This window comes from Thunnus maccoyii, chromosome 2 (assembly GCF_910596095.1).
Source record: "Thunnus maccoyii chromosome 2, fThuMac1.1, whole genome shotgun sequence".
Lineage (NCBI taxonomy): Eukaryota > Metazoa > Chordata > Actinopteri > Scombriformes > Scombridae > Thunnus > Thunnus maccoyii.
In genome coordinates this window covers 35,592,992-35,617,566 of record NC_056534.1, presented here as the reverse complement: position 1 = coordinate 35,617,566, position 24,575 = coordinate 35,592,992, and the positions used below count along the sequence as shown (strand labels likewise).

The window sequence follows — 24,575 nt, the reverse complement described above, 5'->3', positions numbered from 1 at the left end:
ATCAGGTGCAGAAACCACAGCTTGCTTCGCAGGCCGCATGCTTCCTGCCGTTCACACCTGCAGCAGGATGTTCAGTTTACATCACAGTAGGTTTGTGTAGGAGGCGTGCACACTTGACCACAGGGACTAAAAGTGAATCACTGAGAGGCTGTTTGTGTGTCACGAGCGTCTCACGTCTTCCATCTCGTGTCCTCTCATCTCTCCGTCTCTGCGTGTCTCTCTGTGTCTTTTCCTTTGTGTCTCTTTCCTCGCATGTCCCCCCCGTCAGGATCGACTGCCGGTCATCGAGCCCTTCTCCCCCCCAGACCTCACCCCCGAGTGCCCTGTCCGAACCCCGTCTGTTGGCAGGTACACACACACTCACACACACACACGCACGGAGACGCCCTCTGCAATCATCTGTTACATTATCAACAATGTATTTTTTGGGTTTTTTTTTTTACTGTTGTTTTAATTTGATGTAATTTTAGTTTCATTATCTATAAGAATGAGTATGTGACATTTGAAACTTCTCTACTCACACTCTCAGTTTCCATTTCTGTCCTGACAAATGATGCATCTCTGAATAGTTGATGTGATATTTCCAATCTGGTGTTTTTGGTAAATAGGAGATCATAATTCATCCGTTATAAAGATTCCTGCTGACTGTGTGTGTGTCTCTGCAGTAAGCAGAAGAAAGGCCCTCTGTCCCTCCAGGACTTCAGGCTGATTGCTGTGTTGGGCAGAGGACACTTTGGGAAGGTACCGTTATTTAGTTTTCATTTCACCTCCTCATCAGATCGTTTTACACACGTCTTTATCTGCTGTGTGCGTCTGTTTGTCTCCAGGTGTTGTTGTCAGAATACAAGAAGACGGGAACGATGTACGCCATCAAAGCCCTGAAGAAAGGAGATATCATCGCTCGGGATGAGGTGGAAAGGTGTGTGTTTATTCCTCAGTGTGTTCCTGTGTTTGTGTCATCGGTTGCTGTTATTTCTGCTAAAATGATACATTTCACTGTATTTAATCTGTGCTGCTGCCGCGCCTCAAACCACAATGATTAAAGTTCATCCGTGGGCTGAGCGAGGGTGTCTCATCGACCAAAATAAACATCTAATTATGTCTTAATGTCTCATTTTTTCCTTTTTTTTTTTTTCTCCTCCTCTCTCCTACCTCCCTCCATCTTGAATTTTCTCTCATCCTCTGCATCCTGTCATCTTTCTCCTCTTTCCACCTTTTTTTTTTTTTTTTCTCTCCTGCCCCCTCCAGTCTGATGTGCGAGAAGCGCATCTTTGAGGCCGTGAACTTGTCGAAGCATCCCTTCCTGATCAACCTGTTTGCGTGCTTCCAGACACCAGAGCATGTGTGTTTTGTTATGGAGTACACCGCAGGAGGCGACCTGATGATGCACATCCACACGGACGTCTTCACAGAGCCGCGAGCCGTGTACGTAACGTTTAATGTGTGTGAGATCAGCAAGTCTGTAAACACACTGTCTGCATTTTTAGGGTTTGAGAAGTTTGTGAATACGGTGAGAGTTAATGATTCAACTTTATTGTCATTTCGAGGCCTTTTGTTAACAGTAGTTTTATATTTTAAGGGTGTTTTTAATATTAAGTTCTTCCTCTATTCCTCTATAAAATGCTACGATCCAGGTAGGAAAATAAAAACTGGAAAAACATGGCTTTTAAACAAATTTCCATGGCGTCCAGTACATCCAACAAATAATATGAATAATCCCTTCATTTTCAGTATACATGGCTAAAATCAAACGCCTACAACTCTGACACTGAAGACATGTGTTTACTGTAGTAGTAGATAAAGTACTGTGTCCCACCCAAAGCTGCATCACTCATGTACAACAGCTGGCAAACAGCTGTTTTTCAGCCCTCAGACTGACGGTTTTGGTAAAAAAAATTAACCATTGAAGTGATCTGAAAACTCTTACTGTTACTTATTATGAGGGTTACCATGTATGAGTTTGTAATAATGTTTCTTTTGTGTGACTTCAGGTTTTATGCGGCCTGTGTGGTTCTTGGACTTCAGTTCCTCCATGACAATAAGATTGTGTACAGGTGAGTGAAACCCACATAAACTATGTCTACACAAGAAGCTACAGACTAAAAAACATCTACCAAATCAAATCAGTGTAAAATATGTTTTATATGAGTTAAGACCTCCACCAGGCTCTGTGTTTCTGAACCAGAAAATGTTCCTGAGAAGCTTCTGATAGCACAAAAAAACTCTGAATCCAAATGATTCTCTCTCTTTCTATCTCTTCTCGTACTCTCTGCTGTGATTTATGAAACACTGTGAAGAGACACTGATGATTCTCACCTCCCCTCTCCTCCAGAGACCTCAAGCTTGACAACCTGCTGCTAGACACAGATGGATATGTGAAGATCGCCGACTTTGGACTGTGTAAAGAAGGTGGATGTTAAAGACAGATGGGCTCTTTTTATGTCTGTGCTAAAAAGCTCTCAGCCACAAATAAATTCATGTTTCTGCCTCCGTCTGTAGGAATGGGTTTTGGGGATCGCACCAGCACGTTCTGTGGGACTCCAGAATTTTTGGCGCCTGAGGTCTTAACCGATACTTCCTACACCAGGGCGGTAGACTGGTGGGGGCTGGGGGTCCTCATCTATGAGATGTTGGTGGGAGAGGTGAGAACTAACACTCACACACATCGTGCATGGAGCGATAACTAATCAAACCCAGCAATCAATGTTTGTTTCTTAGTGGGTGTTTCTATGGAAGTTATGATTTGTGAATTTCCTGTGTGTGTGTGTGTGTGTGCGTGTGTGTGTGTGTGTGTGTATAGTCTCCCTTTCCAGGGGATGATGAGGAGGAGGTCTTTGACAGCATTGTGAATGATGAAGTCCGCTACCCACGCTTCCTCTCCACAGAGGCGATTGGTATCATGAGAAGGGTGAGGATAAAAACCACTCATCTTTCATCTGACTTTATCACCCGCAAACAACATGTGACTAATGAAACACTTATTCACCAACATAGTTACAAACTGACATGTCCGCTTACAGCCAATCACAGAGTTCACGCTGACGGTTGGCTACAAAATCCCCTTTTTCATTTCTTGCGTGTGTGTGTGTGTTTGATCATGAGCAGCTGTTAAGGAGGAACCCAGAGAGACGGCTGGGCTCCGGTGAGAAGGATGCAGAGGAGGTGAAGAAGCAGCCATTTTTCAGGGTAAGGAGCCTCATGTTTATACACCAGAACCAGGAAAGAAAAGCAGATTCTGGATTTTTTTTTTTTTAATCATTCCTTTTTCTCCATGTCTCTCCAGAACGTGGACTGGGAGTTGTTGCTGCAGAGGAAGGTGCCCCCTCCCTTCGTGCCCTCCATCGGCGGCAAGGAAGACGTCAGTAACTTCGACGAGGAGTTCACCACCGAAGCCCCGGCGCTCACGCCTCCACGTGAGCCCCGCGTGCTCTCCCGCAAAGACCAGGACAGCTTCCGAGACTTTGACTACGTGTCCGACCTCTGCTAGTGGGCCGTCTGCTCACAGACCTCGAGGAATGTTTAAATATCGAAGGCTTTGCGACGATTTTGTCGGAGCAGATCGTCACGTCTGATTGTTAATTACACTGTGAATGAATGCGGACAGACCGAAGGCAGGCGGTCTGTGTTTTGTGTGTCTGCGGGGGTTTTAAAGATGTTGACTGAGAAAATAAAAGAGGGGGACAGATAGAGGATGGGGTAAAATGCTCGAAGGACAAATACGCGGCGGTCGATGCGTCCCCTCTCCGATCACTTTGCAACACACCAGTGACGTTTAGCCTTTAAAACGCCTCCTCCCATCCTCCTCCTACGTGTCAGTGTGGTCACCTGTGCAGCTGCGAGAGGAGGATCTCGCCGTCTCTTCGTACTGTTGACTGTTCGGGGGTTTGCTCGACGCCTCTCATACCGATGCCTTACATTTCTATTTGTATTTGATCCACAGAAAAAAGAAAAAAAATTGTTTTTATTTTGTGGCCCTCTGTATAAAAGCAGCAGGAAGAGTGATACGAAGTGCTGCAGAAATACTCTCCACTGTTTTTAAAAGAGAATTGGCTCGTCAGCTGAATTAGCGACATGCAGAATGAATCTATACTCGAAGCTTATGACGATGACCCTAACATCCAGTCACGCTGACTGGTGCAAAGTGAAATTTGAGTCAACTACGGGGTAAAGAACCACTGTCTTACTTCACTGCAATGGACTTTTCTTTGGACTTATATCAACTACCTTTTTTAAAATGTGTGTTTAGGTTTTAATATCTGTGACAAAATATTACAACAATTTCCAAAAGAGTCATATTTGATGACAAATGACTCTTGAATGCATCATTCAATACCAGGCACATACATACAATTTGGTATTTTACATCATTTTGATTTTAAAAAAAAGAAAGTGCTAAGTTCACAAGCACAAAATGACACCTATCAGCACAAAAGCTATGTGACATGCAAGTTTTTTCTCTCTTTTTTTAAATTAAAAAAAAAAACTCTGAACACTAAGACTTGATGTACATGTAACAGATTGTCCATTATGGGTTTTTAAGACTCATCCATCCAGTTATCTACATGCTACCAGAGTTTTGTGGACATGAAGTAAGTAATTTCCCTCCGAGACGACGATATATCTGGCTTTAAAACTCATCAAACACTGGTTGTAGCAGCAAAGTGTCAGTTTTTAGAGCTTAAAAATCATCTGTTGTGGTCAATACAAGGTTTCCATCACAGGGATAAAATCATCTTTATCTCAGTTGAAACCAATCGATATCTTTAGTGCTTTTTGGAAACATTTGTGTGGCTCCCGCAGCCTCATTAGCCACTTTTTCCACAGTACGACCAATTAGAGCTCGCGGCTTTAGATCCTAGCTAAAAAAAAAAAAAAAAGTTCTCTTGGCAATACGTGTCTAAATGAACAACAATATCATAGAGACTCATAAATGTTGGAAGATATGAGCCAGTGGTATAAGCCTTGTTTTGGCCCTGTAGTGGAGGCCAGTCTTGTGTAAAACTTTACCATTTCTGAGAACAGTTAGAGGTTTGTTGTGAAGCTGTATGTATGACAGTGTGTATTTTACTTATCTTGTGTACGACATTACAAAACCATGTGAGAGTATGAGATGACTTATTTTATAAAGAAAACCTGGAGTGAATATGGTGTCCGTGTGTTGGTGTTAATGTGTTTATTCAAACCATAAGCAGAGCTGCAGATAAGAGTTGGGCAATACGGATGAAATCACAGCTTATCAGCAAATACGATGACTGTATGTTTTTAGAAAATCTATTGAGAAATAGTTTATGGATAAAATAGATGGACAGGAAAGTCACTTTTAGCCTGATCAGATTACATAATTGATAAATCAAGGTTCTTAAATTGATGCAAAAATGTTAATTTGCTTAATATTGCCATAAAACAGTTGATTTGCAACATTGCAGACAGAGTTATTATAGAGATAGTCTCCCTCAGTATAAACAGAACAGACACTGATTAAATCTCAGCGCTGTAGCTTTGATTCAAACATGAGAGTTGGACTGCTGCGGGTGGAAGAATCTGTTTCTATTTTTCTTGTTTGTACTGAGAAAACAAACATACCAGTATAAAAAAAAAAAAAGGAAACAAAAAATCAGTTTATTTGAGTGAGTTAGTGTGAGTTTCAGGTCGGCAGGGTAACCAGAGAGCTCAACTCAACCACCTGCTCAAGTGTCCCTGATCAATCCTTTAATCTGTTCCAGCATCACTAACGGGAAAACAACTTCTGTTTTACTGTTTATACAGTTACACATATCACCAAATCATTGTAGTGACGGTGAGCCAGCATGCATGACAGCAGGAACCTGAAACTGAAGCAGTTAAATGGAATCCAGCCTTTATTAATTTGATTATTTACACCTGTGTTTTCCTGCTGCGACTGTGACGTGTCGAACTGTCTTCTGTGTGAAGGACTCATGATATAAAACTGAAACATTTGAGAAGCTGGAACCACAGGATGTTTGCATTTTGCTTGAAAAATAAAGATTCATCTTTTATATATAAAAAAAAAAGTTGCCAATTAATTTTCAGTTGTAGTGATTAAATGACTTTCAGCTCCAGTGGACTTATTAGTCTTTCATAAACACCATTTCCAAGTTCTTACTCTGAGTGTTCAAGACAATGTAAACTCAAGATCCACTTACTTCTTCTGGTGCTTTCAGCCACATCACAGAGTTGTCTCTTTGTCAGCAGATGTAAATGAACCTCTACAGTTTCATGACAACGAAACAAACCCCATCTGCTAATGAAAACCATGTGATTCGGTCGAAAGCGCCGGAATAACCTGTTGCCTCTGAGGTCAAGAATGAACTTTCGAATTCAGCTTTTTAGTCACAAACATAGATGAGAAATCCTGCAGCTGCTCACAATTATGGGAAGTCTGAACATCTACAACTCCTTGGTAACCGAGTAAACTCATCTTTTAGATGAAGACCATGTAATACTGTAGAAAGGTCCAGAACAAGCAAGTAAGTGGACCTTGAGTTGAGATTGCTTTTTTTTAAAAAACAAAAAACAAAACTGCTGTTTCCAAGGTCAAGGATTTGCATGTGTGCGTGCGTGCGTGTCTTTCTCTGTGTGTGTGTGTGTGTGTGTGTGTGTGTGTGTGTGTGGTCTAGGTATTCCTCACGTTGTGGGGACGTAAATGTGTTTACACAGTCATGTTTTGGGGATTCGCCTCCCTATGGCGATAAAAACCAAGTCCGGGGGGTGTGTGTGTGTGTGGGAGGGGGGCGTTATGTTAGGGTTAGGGTAAGTCTCCAGGAAATCAATGCAAGTCTATGCAATGTCCCCAAAAGTGACCTAGGACAACGTGTGTGTGTGAGTGTGTGTTTCAGTGTGTGAGTGTGAGTGTGTGTTTCAGTGTGTGAGTGTGAGTGAGTGTGTGTTTCTGTGTGTGTGCTGCTGCCTGCCAGAGAGGGGAGTCGAGAGCTCTGCTGGGAACTACATGGTGCTCAATTTTTCAAGATGTCGTCGCTGGAGCAGAGGCTGTCGCGAATCGAGGAGAAACTAAAGCAGGAAAATGAAGAAGCTCGCCGGAGAATCGACCTCAACATCGACATGAGTCCACAGAGATCACGTCCGAGGCCAAGTGAGTGTCCACCGGGGAGGACCGGGGAGTCGGTAACGGCCAGAATAGCCGGGGGGAAAAGCTCGAAGAGGCGGAGGGAGGGAGCGGAGGAGTCGGGGGTGTTATACTGCTAACAGGCTAGCTACATAAACAAACACCGACTCAGCTTGGTCGGTTGGTTTTACTGTCAAACCATTTACTGAACAAGCGGGACAGTTTCTATAGCGACTAAAGCTAAAATTGAACAAACTGAAGCGCTGTCATGAAATATCTGGCTGGCAGTCACGTCCCGAAATCTGTTTTGGTTCTGTCCTGTCAAACATGCTAGGCTAACGCGCTAGCAGTCTGAGTGATAGTCGGTGGCAGGCCCGGCGTCAATCTGAACATTTCATGTAGTTTCCAGTCTGTTAGTGATATATTATGTCAGTGCCATGTATCCCCAGAGTATCTATGATTCCTCACAGACACCAAGCAGTGTGTGTGTGGCTGTGACTCTTGCGGCAAAGTCAGTTTTCACTGCCAGTTTTGACCCTTTTTGACGAGACAGACGCTAATTTCTGCGAAGCTAGCAGATCGAGCTAACGTTTCACATACGTTAACCAACGTCCGTTGAAGTGTTGAGATGTAAACACAACAACGACTTTACCCACAAAATGTCAGTTTGCTGCAGACTCATTGAGTTGAAGTCTTTCATAGTTTTCCAGTGAATATGAAGTCGGTGTTAAAGGAGGTGGTGAAGCAGTAATGTTGGGCCCAAGTCTGCAACATGCTGACTGACATGCAGCACTGAGACAAGAAGAAAGCTCTTAAAGGACGGGTTCACAATTTTTAAGTATGTCTTAAAACAACAGTCAGGAGCCCAAATAAACATTGAAATAGGTTTTTATTGCTATAATTATTCCTCCTGTTCATACTGACCATTAGAAGATCCCTTCATAATGCACCCACAATGTAAGTGATGGGGCCAAAATCCACAAGCCTCCATCTGTGCAACAATGTATTCAAAAGTTTATCTGAAGTTTATATGCAGCTGCTCAAATGAGTCAAATCAAGTAGATATCTTTCATCGTCACAGTCTTTTTAGTGCCAAACTCCCTCTTTTTGTTACTGTACTTCCACCGCAGCTCAACAGGGAAACACTGTCTGAGGAAACACAAAGAGGGAATTTGATGCTAAAAAGACTGTAAATGTGGCAGATATCCACTTGAAATGAATAACTCAGACTGCTGGAGCCTCATCTATGCTTCAGATGAACTTTTAAATGCATTTTTGCACCAAATGACTGTCAACATACTGAGGATTTTGGCCCCCATCACTTATATTGAAAGCACATTTGAAGGGGATCTTTTAACAGTCAGTATGAACAGGAGGAATGATTACAGCGAAGAAAACCTCTGTCAGTGTTCATACGGGCGCCTGACTGTTGTTTTCAGACAGACTTGGAAAAACTGTGAACCTGTCCTTTTAAATGTCTTATCTTAGTAGATTTTATCAAGTGCTTGCCAACTATATATGAAATCCATCAACAAAGATCATTCTTCCTTACAGATCACGCCCGCATTCATATGAGATTTCAGTAACATTCACCACAAACCTGCTTTTTTTTCTCTGTTCTTCTTTAAAAATGTGTGATTCCTGAAGTTACATTAGCTGTTAAGTGAGTGAGTGACTTAAAGGATAAGGCTGGTGATATTCTATATTTTTCAGTAAGAAAAACTATGGAATAACACCAGTGTTACCCTTTAATATACACCGCTCACATTTGTGTTTATGTATGAATCGATGGCAGATGTGTGTCAGAGAGAGAACAATGATAGAAGGTCTGTGGTTTTTTTTTTGCTATTTGTTGTATGATGGACTGTGTGTGTGTGAGAGAGACGTGTGTGTGTGTGCGCACGTGTGATCGTCTCAGTAGTACAGTGCAGTAATGTGCGTGTGTGTGTATATTTTCTTTCCTCTGTCTAGTCATCGTGATCCAGCTCAGTCCTGCTCCAGCCCCTTCCCAGCGTGCAGGTATCATTCAATCCATCGCTCTCTCTGCCACTGCACCTGTCTCCCCGACCCCTCTACCCCCCCCCATGTCACCTCCCCATCCCCTCCTCACTCACTCATCCTCTCTTTCTGTGTTTTTTTTTTTTTTAGACCACACTTAAACCTATCAGAGCGTGTTCTTGGCTTTTAAAAACATAGTTTAGTTTAGTTTCGCCCCTGCCAGTAAAGCCTAATTGGCGCTTAACATCACTACTGCACTTCTTGTCGTAACTACTCACATTTGTCTTTTTTAACACTCTTATGCACGTTTCTTCTTCAGTGTAATTAAGAGTCTACAGAAGACAAACTATGGCTGTAAAATTCAGTTTATTCTGTCTAACCAGTACAGGGGTAACAGACCAACTAAACGCAGTAAATTATGTTGGCACCAGCTGTTTAAAGTAAAGTTTTTGGGTTTCACAGACATTGTGGATAACTTTAAGCATGCTCCTCCTCGTACACACGTACTTTTTCTCACACTCACAAACTTAACTCTTCACCCTGTATCTGATCGTGTTACCACTGAATTTTTAAGAGCTTCCACTGATGGATAAAAGTTGAATCCATGTTTGTGAAACCAATCCTTGACCAGCGCTGATATTTTGGCAATGCAGTTATTTGCACCTCCTCCCCTTCAAGTCACATCCTCCCTCCATCTTTCCATCCCTTCTCCTCTCTGTCTGTCTGTCTGTCTGTGTGTGTCTGTGCCAGTGGCAGGGCAGTGTTGGTGTGTGTTGATATTGATAGTGTGTGCGTGTGTGTGTGTGTGTGTGTGTGTGTGTGTGTGTGTGTGGATGTGTCAGATGATTAACCTTTGTTTTGCTGGAGGCAGAGAATCACAGTGCATGTGGCTTTTTCTGCACGGCACGATGTTTTGGGTTGTGTTTTGTTTGACACGGTCTCTAATCCAGCATCCCCCACTGGTCCGTCTGCAGGAGTGCTGTGAACACTCTTGGCTTCTCTTTCTCTCTCTGTTTTCTTTGTGCGGCAACTGAAGACTCGCCTTCCTGTCCGAGTCTGACTGACTTGACTGTCTGACTTCCAGCTTAGTCTGTGCTATGCAGTTTTGGCCGAATCTCTCCTCTCTGACTCTCACGTCGGACTGTTTGATGTTGTCTGTTATTCATCTTCTGGCATCTCCCCCACCTCCTTCCTTTTGCAGCGGCACTGTGTGAGCAGGAGGGCAGTGCAGCAGTGCCTGCAACTATGCGCGTTTGTGTGTGTGTGTGCGTGTGTGTGTGTCTCCCCTTCTCCTCGCTCGGTCTGCCCGTCTATCCTCCCATCCGTCCATCTGGAGCCAGCCGAACTATGGAGATGCGATCCGTGCCAAGGGCTGCCTGAGTCTTCCTTTCTCTCCACACTAATCCCTCCACCCCTTTTACTAACTGATTCTCCCCTTACAGGCTGATCCATCCATCCACAGGTGACTCATGGATACAAACAGCCGCTGGCTCTCTCAGAGGAGTTGCCAGCCCACATCTACAAAAATAATAATAATTATAATAATAATAATAACAGCTGCATGGTCCTTGAAATGTTTTTCAATCCAGTTAGAAACATTTAAAAAGTAGCTGATGTGAAAATGATAAGTCTGGATTGAAACTCTTAGTAATCAGGGCGTTCATCATACCGTAACTGCTGACTTTGTGTCTGAGCATTTGGCTGCATGACAGATCTGTGTTAATACTGCTTTAGATTATTCTCCTCAAATTCTTAAACATCTCTGAAAGTTAGTCAGCGCTGCCACGTACGTCCGATATCACGAGGCCAGCAGAGTTTTAACACGTACTCGAATACATGATTGAGATCTATGTCGATGCAGGACCAGAAGTTTTATCTTCCGTTTGGACCTACAGCTGTCATTCATGAGTATCAATAAGACTGTGTGGCTTTGTGTGGATAATAACGGGTTTAATAGCAAACTATGCTTTATCACTTCATGGTCTTCGTTCCAGCCGTCGGTTCTATCGGTCATGATAACGGCACATACTCGCCAAAATATTTGCTGAGATCTGGGAATATGTGATTAAATGATCATAGAGGTCGTAAAATAAATACCCAGGTAAGCAAAAATTAAAAAAGAAAGAGAAAACAAAGGTGAACAGTGAAATTATTACCTTTTAGAGATGGACTTCATGGTTCAACTTTGACCTGCTGTACTTGCTGTAGTTGTGTGTTCTCACAGTTTCCTGTGCAGTCAGAGACTATTAACATCACGGACACACTCACTTTTGGTTTCACCTCCCAAATAAAATCTGGCAAAACTATTTGTTTCTATACAACCTGACTGACTGCTTGTTTTTTTTTTAGTAATGTTACCACCTTCTGAGATCTGAGCAGTCACTCCAGTGAGCAAAATGTTATCATAACTATTAAAACCAATGGCTGGAGCTATTAAAATAAAGCCCAAGTTGTAATAAATCATAGGTCTCCTTTTGAAAACAACATGTGGGCATCCACATCTCTAAACTGTACCTCCTGAGCTGTTGGCTAACCCTGCGCTGTCTCTCTCTGCCTGAGAATGGTGTGCTTTGGCTCTGAGATAACCGTCCTGTTTGTTTTAACATTGGGTCGGGACATCAGCGAAACAAAAACAAAACTGTAACTTTGTGGGGGGGGCAATAAGTTCATATGCAACAAGTTCAAGTCTAGATAGCAGTGCTGTAGTGAAAGAACTCTTTGATCTCGCCAAGGCCGGTTTCTCTTGGTGTCTCACGGGAAATAACGTTCAGTCGGTTCCACACAGGATATAACAGATCACATTCTTTTCTCATCAGACACTTTGGTTTAGACACTGTGTTCACTATTGGCGCACAACAGCTTTACATCACTAAAATAACGGAGTCAGTGAATGCATGAACAAACATAGCCGTCTTACACCTTCTGGCATGCTGGCCTCTGGTGTAAAACACACTAATCTCCCTCCGGTCTCTAATGTGTCATGTCTCCCCACCCCCCCCCCCCCTCCAGCGCTTCAGCTGCCCCTGGCCAACGATGGAGGCAGCCGGTCATCGTCTTCAGAGAGCTCGCCTCAGCACCACCCCTACCCCAGCCGCCCGAGACACATGCTCACCCTGCCCACACCTCCGTACGGCCTACAGAAGAGCCTAGAGAAGTATGACATTCATCTGAGCAATACATAATGAGGAACTGTATTTATAGTAATGTAAGAAGGGTCTTATCGTGTGCATGTGATGATTCCTCTTTGTCACTGTAAATCAGCAACAAATGTTTGATTCATTCATTAAAATAATAAATATTCAGCACATTTAAATTTTAAATTATACGCGTTCTCGGAAAGGCAGCTAAATGATAAGTGGTATTGGAAATGCTCACTTATTAGTAAGCATTTTAATGACACTGACGCAATCATAATTTTTTGACCAGAACGACTGTCATTTAAAAATGAATAATAAGAACATAAGCACTGATTCCCAAACAGGATGAGCAAGTGCAGTCGTTGTATTTTTAATTACAGAGAAGTAATAAGGATGTAAACATGTGTCTCAGTGATGTTAAATATATACTGTACAGTATATGCTCAAGATGGTCACATGAACACGTGCACGCACACAGCACAGCGACATGCAAACACCGGAGGGGGGTGAGCAGCGTGAAGGGTTCATTTAAAGCGGAACAAGTTGTGTCACACTTAATGGATCCACGTGCAGATAGTGTGGGTTGAAGAGATGTACAGAAACACACACACACACACACACACAGCGTCCTTTTCTGAGTCAGAAGTCTCTAACTCATCTGCCTATGGCCGTTTCACACTGAAACACGCTTAATATAGCATCTGCGCTCCCTGACGTCGTGTGTCGTTGTGTGTGTGTTTGTCCCTGCAGTGCAGAGATTGACCAGAAACTGCAGGAGATCATGAAACAGACGGGTTATCTGAAGATCGACGGTCAGGTGAGGTTTTCTTCATCCTTTAACACATCAGTCCCAATGAAAAAAAGCAGTTAGGCTGTTATAGTGAGCACAAAGAAGTTTTGTTAAACCTTGTTATGAAAGCAGCAGAGCACATCATCTCTATCTGGACAACAACAAGCATCCCTGGCATTTTTCTCCCTTTGACAATAAATAGAATAATATTGTTGCTTTTGTTTTAAAGGGTAAACCTTATTTAGTTTGTTAGTTTTCTCCCTCTTCCGGCCTTCAGGACCAATATCGCAGTCAGTGTCAGTCAGGGTTTAAAGATGTGACTCACTGCTCTCCAGATTGTTTTTACTTCCTGTCATTAGCCCAGAGGGGCTGCCGCATCACTCACTCAATGAGATGTTACTCACAGCATCTCAGTTATCACTGATTTAATTTTAACGAAGCAGAGATATGATGCATCTTCCCAATGTGTGCTGGTATTGTCAGAAAGGCCACTGGGGGGAAGAGCTTAATTACAGATCAAAACATTTGTTAGTAAATGGCCCAGAGGGGTTTACAAGTCAGCATCGTCCTCTCTGCTCAATTTCAGCTTGAAGACTTTGCATGGAAACAACATTCAGTTCATAATTTCACCTGTAAAAATATCTTGAGCTCGATCTAATATCTTGTTTTTTTTCTGTGTCGGTGCCTCCTCGTCTGTTCAGAGGTATCCAGCAGAGGTGACAGACCTGATCAGTGAGGGTGAGATCGGCAGCGGCACCTGTGGACAGGTCTTCAAAGTGCGATTCAAGAAGACGGGCCACGTCATCGCTGTCAAAGTAAGACTGCATTCACCCCCCCCCTTCCCCCCAAAAAAACAAAAAAAACAGCAGTCCTCTTATTCATTTGAATGGGGGGTAATGCGTTTAGGCTGCGGGAGTGGTGACAGCATGGGGTTCAGCAAAAAACCACAACAGCCATCCAGCAAGAAGTTGATCCAGAATCAACTTTTGCTGAAATGCAACCTGACATCACGCCGCGGCGGCCAATCAGACCGAAGACGCCCATAAGAGGAAGAACCTTGTTTACTTGTCGACTTTGTTGTCAGCTTCCCGACTCATTTTTAAAAAGACGAGAGGAAAAAGAGGAAGAGAGTGTGAGCGAGCTGAGAGCACGGAGCATCAGAGAAATAAAAGCACAAATAAACACACCCACACCTCCACACGACCCTGCCGACCTGTTCACTGCTCACACAACCGGCCTCATCTAGATGCGTCTTAGACACAAGCACAAACACACACATATAATAGTGTTTTACACCTTATTTATTAGTGTACTTCTACCTCATATGTCTTGGTTTGATTCTGAGAGAGATCGTTAGTGTGGTTGGTCGGCAGGTTGACGAGTCAAACAGGAAACATCGGGAGGTAGAGGCTGTTACAAACTTACAGAAACGTTTTTTTTGTAGGATCCCCGTTAGCTTCAGCTGATGCGGTTACTAGACATCATGAGCTCCACAAACACACAGACACATACATGAAGTAAACTCAAACATCAGTCAGCACGATGGAAATACAGCAGGAGCTTGATGCTCAGCTGAGCTTGGTATTGCTCTTTCGTTTCCTGTTGTGCTGTGTTTACCAACACAGTGGCAGTAATAACCCCACAAAACAACCTCCTATTTAAGAGATGACTTAATTGTAACCGTCCGAGCTGTTTAACAATTAGGCAGTCACTCAGCTCACCGGAGGAGTCTTTGTTTTGTGATTTCCTAATGGCTTGTTTCTTAACATGCACACCCAGCATGGTATGTGTTTCATACATTCAAACTCTGGCAGGACTCTAACATGTCTTTTGTGTGTGTGTGTGTGTGTGTGTGTGTGTGTGTGTGTGTGTGTGTGTGTGTCACCAGCAAATGCGTCGTACAGGTAACAAAGATGAGAACAAGAGGATCCTGATGGACCTGGATGTGGTGCTGAAGAGTCACGACTGCCCTTACATCATCCAGTGCTACGGCGCCATAGTTACCAATGTGGGTGTCCCCGAAAAACATCACTGCGTTCTTAACAGCAAAGTTGTAATCCACCACCACAACAACCCAAACAAACTGCAGCTTCAGCTTTATTTTTGTACCCAGTGTGACTGCTTTTACACTCCTATTTCAGATTACTCCCTTGCGGTACTTATTGTAATGAACTGATAAAAGATATATGTGTGTGTGTGTGTGTGTGTGTGTATACCTGTACAGACGGATGTATTCATTGCCATGGAGCTGATGGGAACGTGTGCTGAAAAGCTGAAGAAGAGAATCCAAGGCCCCATCCCTGAGCGAATCCTAGGAAAGATGACAGTGGCAGTAAGTGGAAGAAACACACATATATGCGAAACACTTCTCACATGATTAGTTTGTACTTATTGTTGTACTGTGTGTGTGTTTCTGCTGCAGATAGTGAAGGCGTTGCTGTACCTGAAAGAGAAACACGGTGTCATCCACCGAGATGTCAAACCCTCCAACATCCTTCTGGATGCTAAAGGTCAGATCAAACTGTGCGACTTTGGCATCAGCGGACGCCTTGTCGACTCCAAGGCAAAGACCCGCAGCGCCGGCTGCGCTGCCTACATGGCGGTGAGTGAAAACACACACACACACACACACTGTACACGTATGAGCAGCTCACACACAGAGTTATCACAACCTGTCAGACTTGCATATTTGTCTTTGAAGCCTTACAAATATATATTTATATTCAAACAATCCAACACATAAATGGATACAAACAGATGCTATCATAAAGCCCATTTTACACAATACACACACTGACTTCCTAAACAGAGTGTTGTATGTTTTTATATCCTTGCAGCCTGAAAGAATAGACCCTCCAGATCCAACCAAACCTGACTATGATATCCGAGCAGACGTGTGGAGCCTCGGCATCTCTCTGGTAAAACTGCTGTCATTTTATCACCATATAGAAAACCTTTTTTTTGTTGTTGTTGTGCCTTTTTATTAAAAACAAGGCAAATTTTACATGAACTAAATTTATATGTAACATTTTCAAATGTGTAAAAATGGAAGAAATCTGCAACAAATATCAAAATCGTTGTGACAAAATATCTTAATGACAAGGTGCCGTGGCTTTAAGAGACTTTGTTATGGATGATAGTGGATGTTATGAATGTGAATGTGATGGGTCCTTGTGTCCTCTAGGTGGAGCTGGCCACAGGACAGTTTCCCTACAAGAACTGCAAGACAGACTTTGAGGTTCTGACCAAAGTGCTGCAGGAAGATCCTCCTCTGCTGCCTCTCAGCATGGGCTTCTCCCTCGACTTCCAGTCCTTCGTCAAAGACTGGTGAGCAGCACTCGCATACGGTGTATACTTACAACGTCAAAATCTCATAGTTTAAAAAAAAAAAAAAACCACTATAAATGTAAAATTCACTTATTGCAGCCTCACTTGATGTTTGTGTCTTTTCACAGCCTCACAAAGGATCACAGAAAAAGGCCAAAATACCACCAGCTGCTGGTAAGTCACTGGTCTTAATGAGCTGTAAAAAAATTCTTTTAGTTTAATCAGATTTATCAAATTTTCAAGTGTAACTAAATTCTCTCTCTGTGTGTTTTTTTGTCTCTTTACCCCGTCCAGGAGCATAGTTTCATCCGGCGTTACGAGGTGCTGGAGGTGGACGTGGCCGGTTGGTTCCAGACAGTGATGGATCGCACCGAGTCGCCTCGCAGCAGCCAGTGTTACAGCCATCAGCACCAGCTCCACTCGCTCTTCAGTAGGTAGCCTAGCCTAGCCCAGCCCAGCCCGGCGTTAGCTTAGCCCTACGCTAGTCTAGCCTAGCTTTAGCTTCGCCAAGCCCAGACTTAGTCTGCCCTAGTCTAGCCCAGCGTTAGCAGCTAAGCCTAGCCTTAGACCCAGCCCGCCTGGCCATCTGTCCACTGGAGAACCTGAAGAGCCCTCAGAGGAGGGCGAGACGGAGACTCGATGGATGGACGGATGGATGATTGTCGGAGAGATGGACTGATGGATGGATGGATGGATGACACAGGTGGTTCTGTTTATCAGTGTGTTGAATCTGGACGGGCAGACATGGGAAGGAGGGAACAGAGAAAAAGGTGCACACTGTAGTTAGCTTCATTACGTCTCGTCTATCACATCTATCACATCACGGCACATCACAGTGTGTGTGACAGCCACACACACACACCTACATACAAACTCTGTGTAAGTGTGTGTGTGTGTGTGTCTTGAATGTGTTTCTACATTTCCTCCACTTTTCATTAGTCATTTACCTACATGTCTGTCTCCAGCATTGATCCAAGCAGTTGGATTAGTCAACAGAGTAGTCACTACACACTGGAACAAAGCATCTGCTACATTAGCAAACATGAATCTCTTTTGTACATAAACATTATGGAGGACACAACAATTTCCGGTGCAATTATGATTCTTCAGGTGTTTCTACTATCACACATTCTCAGGCTGTGTGTGTGTGTGTGTCTGTGTGTGTGTGTGTGTGTGTGTGAGAGAGAGTATGTGCGTGTGTATGGATACATATCAAGACACAGTCACTGGTTGTTTTTAAAAGTGAAATGATATTTCCTAGTCATTTATTCACCTTCACACTAAAGCTCTAACACACAAACTGTAATGAATGTGTCTATTGGCCTGTGCTTCATTTTTAACATGTAAGGATCGTAATTCTCATTAACATTTAATATGAAATATGTTTTTAGAATACCCATCGTTTTATTTAGCAGCTGCATATTTGGAAAATGACAATGAAAAAGAATTACAAAAAAATTAGCGTTGCATCTTAGCTTTGTAGAAAATTGGTCATTTATGGATTTGTTTGTTTTGTTTTGTTTTTTTATTCAGAAAGAATTTGCTGACCTAAAAGAGCGTTTATAAGAGATGGAAGTATACTAAGAAGAGAAAAGAGGAAGTAGAAGAAGAGGGGTTATAGTTTCTATGACCATTCGGAAGACTGAATAACTGTTACTGGTGGAAACAAGAGAAACGCTGGAGGTGAAAATGGGAGCAGAGAGCTTTTTTTCGTTCAGAAGGCAAAAGAACAGGAGCTTATCTTGTACAAAGAATATATAAACGGTGTAGATCTTATTACCTGTGGAGCATTTCTTTACTTCACTCTCCGTTTGTCTACCTCTCCCTCTTTGTCCACCTCTCTGTCTGCCTCTGCTGTTTAGTGTGACGTAGAGCTCCACAGTGTTACCAGACCAAAGGCTGCATGTAGGTTGTTGTTGTTGTTGTTGTTGTCGCTGTCGTTGGAGGCCGAGAGACTCTGACCTGCTCCTGGAAAATGTCGAACATTGAGAGGACGCACAGTCTTGATAAAGCAGGCTGTGATGTTTTTAGGGTCTCAAACTACCAGCCTGCGGGGCCACTAGATCACAAAGCCGCCCACATGTTTAGAATTGATTTGTCTTATGGGGCCATAAACCATCAAAGGCTTTTTTGTTTTATTCTATCCATAAATCTCTTTTCTCACTCTTTCAGGACTATTTTAAAGTGTTGCAACTAACAGTTTTAATGTTTTCATTATTGATTCATCTCCTAAACAATGAATGAATCATTCAGTCTACTACATTTCAGACGTTTCAAAGGAAAGCATTTCAAAGCAAACTATGTTTTTATGCGGTCCCACCAGGAGGAAAAACATCGTGGTTAACAGTCCCCCGGGCAGTTTGACATTGAGACCTCTGACCTAGAAGATTGCTAAAATGAAATTGAGTGTGTCAGGCTCTGTAAAGCATCTGAACTAGTCGGGGTGTTGTGAAACTGTTATGTGTAGATGTACTTTAATGAGCGCAGAGCAGTCACAGCCAAAGCCTGCTAGACGTGCAGACTCGAACCTCCCCCCTCTCCCCCCCCTCCCCCCGTCACGCACCGAACCAAATCACTGCTAGACACAGAGAACTGAGGAGCGGCAGCGATAGAGAGAGGAAACCGTTAAGTGTCCGAGAGAGAGAGAGAGAGAGAGAGATAGAGAGAGAGATCCAGGAATGTTGTCAAGATGGCAGAAAAGATGAAACGAAACGACAGGAAAAAGAGAGGATGAGGACAGCGTGAGGTAAGAAAGAAGGGATTGCTAAGAAAGTGAGATGGGAAGTTAAAAGGAAAGTCATGTGATTGATACAGACGACAGGAAGTAAAGTTTGTGAGAGAGGAGAGCAGAAAACATCGGCTCTGAGGCTAGCTAGTTATTGTAAAAAGCTTTCATGGTGTTACACCAACCTACCAATTCTGATTTTAGCGAGCGAGTTAGCGTGTTTATGATGTTTACTGTTCTGTTCAAATCATGTTATTTATTTACATTGCTACTGCTGCTACTTTTTTTATTGCTTTAGACGCTGCTGTCACTTCTTTTCCCCAAAGGACAAATACTTTATTCTTTTTTTTTTTTTTTTTTTCTTTTAAGCCAAATAAGTGAAATAATGCAATGTCTACACATGTTACCAAATACAGAAGAGCAAGTCTGAAGAAGGTGAAAGCAAGTGAGCGATGGCAGGACGGATGAAGGGAGGTCGGCTTCACAGAAAGTACTAACTCACACACGAAATATAAACACACAGCTCACCTCAAATGTAGCTCTATGTGTAAAGGAAGCAGTTAATCGTTTATATCCCATCGTCACACTACAAATGTACAGTGTAGATTTGATTTGGGGGGGGTGGGGGAGGGGGAGGGGATGTCTGTCTGTCCAGATGCTTTTTTGTCACTTCCATCCTTTCCTCTGTCCATCCATCCCTCCATCTGTCCACAGGTCGCCTACAAGCTTGACAACCTTGACAGTTCACACCAAAGGTGTCCACAACTCGACGAAATACGAAAGAGCGTTGTTGTTATTGTTATGACTATTGTTATTGACATTATAATTGATTACTCTCAGCTATGATATGTATGAAATCTCTTTTATAGCTAGCGGGAGAAGGCGTAGGGGCGGCGCTGTAGTGCAGCAGTGCCTGTGTGTGTGTGTGTGTGTGTGTGTGTGTGTGTGTGTGTGTGTGTGTGTGTGTGTGTGTGTGTGTGTGTGTGTGTGTGTCATATATATTGTACAGGGGGAGACTGGTGCATTAACACACGACAAGGGCCGAGCAATAAAACCAGCTGGTTCGTTCTTCTACTCAGTGAATCAAACTCAACAAAGCGGCCTGTATCAGGAAGCAAGTTCAACTTATTCTGGCTCTCTTTGGGCTTCACTGACCCACCGACCCGATCACAAAGCTGAGTAGAAACTAGCTCAGTTAACTCAGAGTCAGTTGATCCACCTACAGACCTACTGTCGGAGGGATGAACACCATTCTTCCAAAAGATATTCCCTCATTTGGGGTTTTGATCTGTAAGGCTAAGGTTAAAAATAAATGTGGAAATTGTCATAAATTTAAGTCACAAGAGATTTTAACAGTAAAAATTGAAGCAGCAGAGGTAGAAATCCCCTGACTTTAAGTTCCAGAGCGTGGGTGGAGCTCCAGAAACTCTGCATCCTCAGAAGCTATTTTATCAAACTTTGGAAAGCACCTGAATTCCTTGTGACGTGTGAACTGAACGGTGTAGTTCACCGTTAAATACCGCTGGCATATTCAACATGTTGATCAGATAAAGTGACGGATCTAGAGCGTAAAAGCAGTGTGCCAAATACAGGGGTCTCTAACTGACAGCTGGGACCCCCTCAAACACTCAAAACTCAATTTTAGGGGGGGTCTCAATAATGTGTCTAGTTATATATTTTTTTTATTTATCTAAACAGTGCAGTTTATTTGTATGTAACTTCTAAACTCAGTGGACACGTGGTTGTCTCAAAAAAACAATCTGACATAATTATCATGGAAATCAAAGTATTTCTACTGACATGTTAAGAATGTTGCTTTGTTTCTCTTTATTACTTATTTAATTGTGAACAACCTTTCTGGTTGATGACTCCATTTTTCCAGTGACCTGATTGGTCAGTAGGCGGTCAGTTGGCAGTTTTTGATTGGAGTGCAGCACAGGTTACCATGGTGATCTACCACAAGATAAAAAATGAGACATCCTTGTGACGCTAGAAAACCTGAGTGAAGTCAGAAAGAGAGCCGGATCATCCACTCCCGTCTCTTGCTGTTACAGGCCTGTGAGCAGACGTGATGGCGCGCCGGCACATCGCCGTTAGCTCGGCCTTTGTCAGGTTTTAATCTGGAGTCCAGGTTCCCGACCCGGAACTGGTTCAAAGCCACGGTTTACCTTCAACATTAGCAAAATCGCTCTGCTGTCGGTTGTCTTGTCTCTTGTAAACTCTCCAAATAACAGGATTCAGGGTCAAGACAGATTTATATACACCTGAATCTGGTGCTTAGCAACCATCAGCTGCACTGAACTTGCAGCGCAGCGTTACTCGTCGGTGCAGTTTCAAAAACCGTGACTCAAGGAGACGGTGCAACGTTCACTGTTTGTGTCTCCAAAAACACAAAGCTAGACCCAGTCTCCCGCTGTCGAGATCCTCCGTTGTTAAGCTGTATTTTACAAAAAAAAAAAACACACGCACACACTCGCTCAACCGTGCTGTCTGTGTGCGTTTCCATCCAAACACCTGATTGGGTGACGCTGCACCTCTGTGAAACCAGGTCAGGCAAGGTGTGCATCTGCTCAGAACGACTGTCAGTGTGTGTGTGTGCCGGGAAGCAAAACATCACTCATGTACACACACACACCCACACCAAATGTATAAAAGTTATCCCATCCTACACAGCGATGCTGGCTACTGCCAATAGTGGCTTTATGTGTATATTAGCTTGCCAGGTGCGAGGCCAGCGCTGTATTAAAAACAGTAAAGCTAGCTCATAGCGTGTACCTGCGCTGTGCCTTGGCACCGAAGGGGGAGTGTGTGTGTGTGTGCGTGTGTGTGCGCGCGTGTGTTTGTGTGTGTGTGTCGTAACCCCATCTGTAAGTAAACCAAATATCATTTTCACTATGCAGTCATTCAAACCATGTCGGCTTGCTTCAACGAGGGAAAAAAAGCCTCCTGTACATACACAGATTTACGGATAAACTGGAGTTAGCGACAGTGTGAGATTTTTTTTTCTTTTCGACTCCCCCCCCCCCTCCCATTCCCCTCCTCCCCAAGTGTGATTAACATCACCGCCTTCAGCTAGTTCACAGAGAAAACAGAGAGCAAGAGATATGTTTTGAATGAGCTGACAAATATTTAAGGATTGTATCGGGGTCGGGGAGGGACTGGGGTTAGACTGGGGTTTGTAGTTTTTGGGGGGAGGTACAGATCAATGCTGTAAAGTATATCAATTGCATGTTATTGTCACCGCTATAACTGCCATTGTTTTGTTTTTTTTGTTATTGTTTTTTTTTTCTTCCAAGACAACAGTTGTTTGGGGCGGGATGCACAAAACTTTATCCTTATTTATGATTTTTACACATATAGTCTGTATTTTTGTTTTTGCGAAAATGTTGAATTGTTGTGTACGTAGGAAAAGACACACTTTTTCTTTTTTTTCTTTTTTTTTTAATTTTCTCCATCAACTTTGCAATATACTTTTTCACTTCAGACCCGTCACTTGTCGTTGAAGAAGAGGATGAGGAGGAGGAGGAGCTGTATCTTTATTAGCAGACAGTGTTTGTTAGAAAAACATCCTGTTTCCCCTCATGTGCCGTGTGTCTTTCTTTTCACTTAGCTGTGTGTGTGTGTGTGTGTGCGTGTGCGTGCGCGTGCGTGTGAGATGTTTATTCGTCTACCAAAAGTCTTTATTGATGGTGATTATTATTATTATTACTAGCGTTTATTTTTGTCCGTTGTTTTGTTTTTTATTATTATGCTTACTATGATTACTGTTTTTATTATTATTTTTTTTGTTGTTGTTGTTGTTATTATTATTCAGGGCAAAGATGACACCAAATTGAACAAAGAAATAAGAAGACAGTGCTGAGAGCTGGACAGTGTTGTCCTTCTCTCAACAGGTTTCTTTTACTGGCGAGGTGGAGCGGTTGTTTTTCTCACGCTGTAGTGTCTGTCCACCTTATTTAACCCGCCACATAAAGATAACCTCTGAGCTGAAAGTCTAATAGTATTTTATTATTATTATTATTATTATTATTATTATTAATATTATTATTATTATATTGTTTTCCTTTGATCAGATATCATGATCGATTTATTACTTGTTACCCCAGTTTGGGTCATAAATTGTGTGCTGTTATTTTATTATTTCCCCCCTCTCATCCCTGCCCACTGCTTTTGGATTTTATTTTTTATTCTATTTTATTTCATGATTATTATTATTATTTTTTTATTCTTTCTGGTTTGTTTGATGCTGTAGTAGCGAGCTGATTGGTCAAATACCAGAGCTTTTTTTTTTTTTTTTTTTTTTTTTTTTCTAATGCTGAGACTGTCATGACTGATGTTGCACTTGTGATGGGTTTTTATTTAGTTTTTTGTTTCGTGTTGCAGACTGGGATTGTTGTTCGGAGAGGAGAATACTGGGTGTGAAAATGTGCAAACATTTTTATTTTTTTTTTCCTTATTTTCTTAAAGTCACAGCAGTTATTTTATCAATCATAGATCTGTGACACAGAGCAAGAAAATGATTCAACAGTGTATTTTTTTCACTGATATTTATTTATTGGTTATGTTTGTGTTTTTTTGGTTTGTTGTTTATGTTTATTGCTTTTTTGCGGAGGGCAAACAGGACTCAAGGTAGAGGAGAAGTCAAAAGATTTGGCGTTTTACTATGAAATATTGTATTCAGCCATCACACTAACGTACCGTCTGTAAAGTGACAGATCAACAGGTTACAACAGAAACCTACAGCACAGTAAAGTGCACCGTCTGACATCCATTATTTTGTTTACTGTTTACCCTCTCAGAAGGCCCCAACAAACAAACTGCTCATGGTTTCAAGCTGAGTATCCACAGCATGGTGTATTTGAACTCTAGTGCTTTGCTAAGAATCACAGTTAAAGCTTGTATTGTTTGAAACTTGGATGGTTTTTAAATCAGTAAATACTGAATGCCAGCTACAAAGCAGACTAGATTTTGTTGTTTTTTTTTTGAGTTTTAGGTATTTGAGCTGATGATAACTACTATGTAAGTGTGTCCTGTTAGCGAGGTGGGACACGCTGCTTTGAAATATCATCATCGAGGTTTGTTCTCAGTCTAGATCGCATGACTTTGCTAGTTTGCAGGGTGGGGGGAGGGTTGACTTCAGCTGCAGTTCAAAGTCTTCTTGTATGTACGACACCATGGATATATTGTCTTGACAGTTGTATCGATCGACACAGCTTTACTGCCTGGTTCTTTTTATTTTTGTTGTTTTGTTTTTGTTTTTGGCTGTATTTTATTTCCCTCCCCCCACCCCCATCCCCCGAGTCTCATTTCAAACAGAATAAATGCCATTATATTGTGAATACCTCAGGATTTTTTTGGAGAAAAAAAATAATAAAACACTTAAAAATCAAATAAATAAATAAAAACTCATAAAAAGTTGACTTGTCACAGTGGCGTTTTTTCATTTTCATGTCCCAGCAGAGGTCTTTCATAAAGTTTCATACTGTGTGTTTCCAATGAACCTCAATTTAACTG

The 24,575-nt window shown here is 42.4% G+C and overlaps 2 protein-coding genes across 13 annotated transcripts in view; both read left to right on the top strand.

The window, feature by feature from the left end:
- pkn1a (protein kinase N1a) overlaps positions 1–5,143 on the top strand; it is a 50,451-nt gene extending 45,308 nt beyond the window's left edge. For all 7 annotated transcript variants that reach the window (XM_042432866.1, XM_042432826.1, XM_042432849.1 and 4 more), the window contains 10 exons: positions 269–348; positions 666–741; positions 828–919; positions 1,249–1,425; positions 1,992–2,054; positions 2,333–2,409; positions 2,500–2,642; positions 2,801–2,908; positions 3,106–3,186; positions 3,284–5,143. In XM_042432866.1, the coding sequence (XP_042288800.1) occupies positions 269–348; positions 666–741; positions 828–919; positions 1,249–1,425; positions 1,992–2,054; positions 2,333–2,409; positions 2,500–2,642; positions 2,801–2,908; positions 3,106–3,186; positions 3,284–3,487 (1,101 nt within the window). In that variant the 3' untranslated portion in view covers positions 3,488–5,143. The remainder of the gene's footprint in view (positions 1–268; positions 349–665; positions 742–827; positions 920–1,248; positions 1,426–1,991; positions 2,055–2,332; positions 2,410–2,499; positions 2,643–2,800; positions 2,909–3,105; positions 3,187–3,283) is intronic.
- A 1,713-nt stretch (positions 5,144–6,856) lies between these two features.
- On the top strand, positions 6,857–24,493 carry map2k7 (mitogen-activated protein kinase kinase 7). Of its 6 annotated transcripts, XR_006100463.1 has the most exons (14): positions 6,857–7,111; positions 9,056–9,103; positions 12,092–12,236; positions 12,970–13,036; positions 13,711–13,824; positions 14,898–15,017; positions 15,234–15,341; positions 15,432–15,611; positions 15,847–15,927; positions 16,194–16,336; positions 16,465–16,510; positions 16,631–16,766; positions 19,478–19,551; positions 19,776–22,363. XR_006100463.1 is itself a non-coding variant. In XM_042437036.1 (13 exons), the coding sequence occupies exons 1-13, from the start codon at positions 6,988–6,990 to the stop codon at positions 22,602–22,604; spliced, it is 1,371 nt and encodes a 456-aa protein (XP_042292970.1). In that variant the 5' UTR covers positions 6,857–6,987; the 3' UTR covers positions 22,605–24,493. The 6 variants fall into 6 exon arrangements, 4 of the variants coding, with proteins under 4 accessions (XP_042292970.1, XP_042292990.1, XP_042292980.1 ...); XR_006100464.1 differs by having other exon boundaries at positions 16,631–17,106; positions 17,870–22,363; XM_042437036.1 differs by lacking the exons at positions 19,478–19,551; positions 19,776–22,363 and adding an exon at positions 22,546–24,493.
- Positions 24,494–24,575: the final 82 nt, after the last annotated feature.

What these genes read in the sequence shown, in the direction of transcription:
- map2k7 (XM_042437036.1), top strand. Translation starts at nt 6,988, where the DNA reads ATGTCGTCGCTGGAGCAGAGGCTGTCGCGAATCGAGGAGAAACTAAAG. An exon ending in AGCCCCTTCCCAGCGTGCAG is followed by an intron (nt 9,104 to 12,091) that starts GTATCATTCAAT and finishes CCCCCCCTCCAG; the next exon opens with CGCTTCAGCTGCCCCTGGCC. An exon ending in CTACAGAAGAGCCTAGAGAA is followed by an intron (nt 12,237 to 12,969) that starts GTATGACATTCA and finishes TTGTCCCTGCAG; the next exon opens with TGCAGAGATTGACCAGAAAC.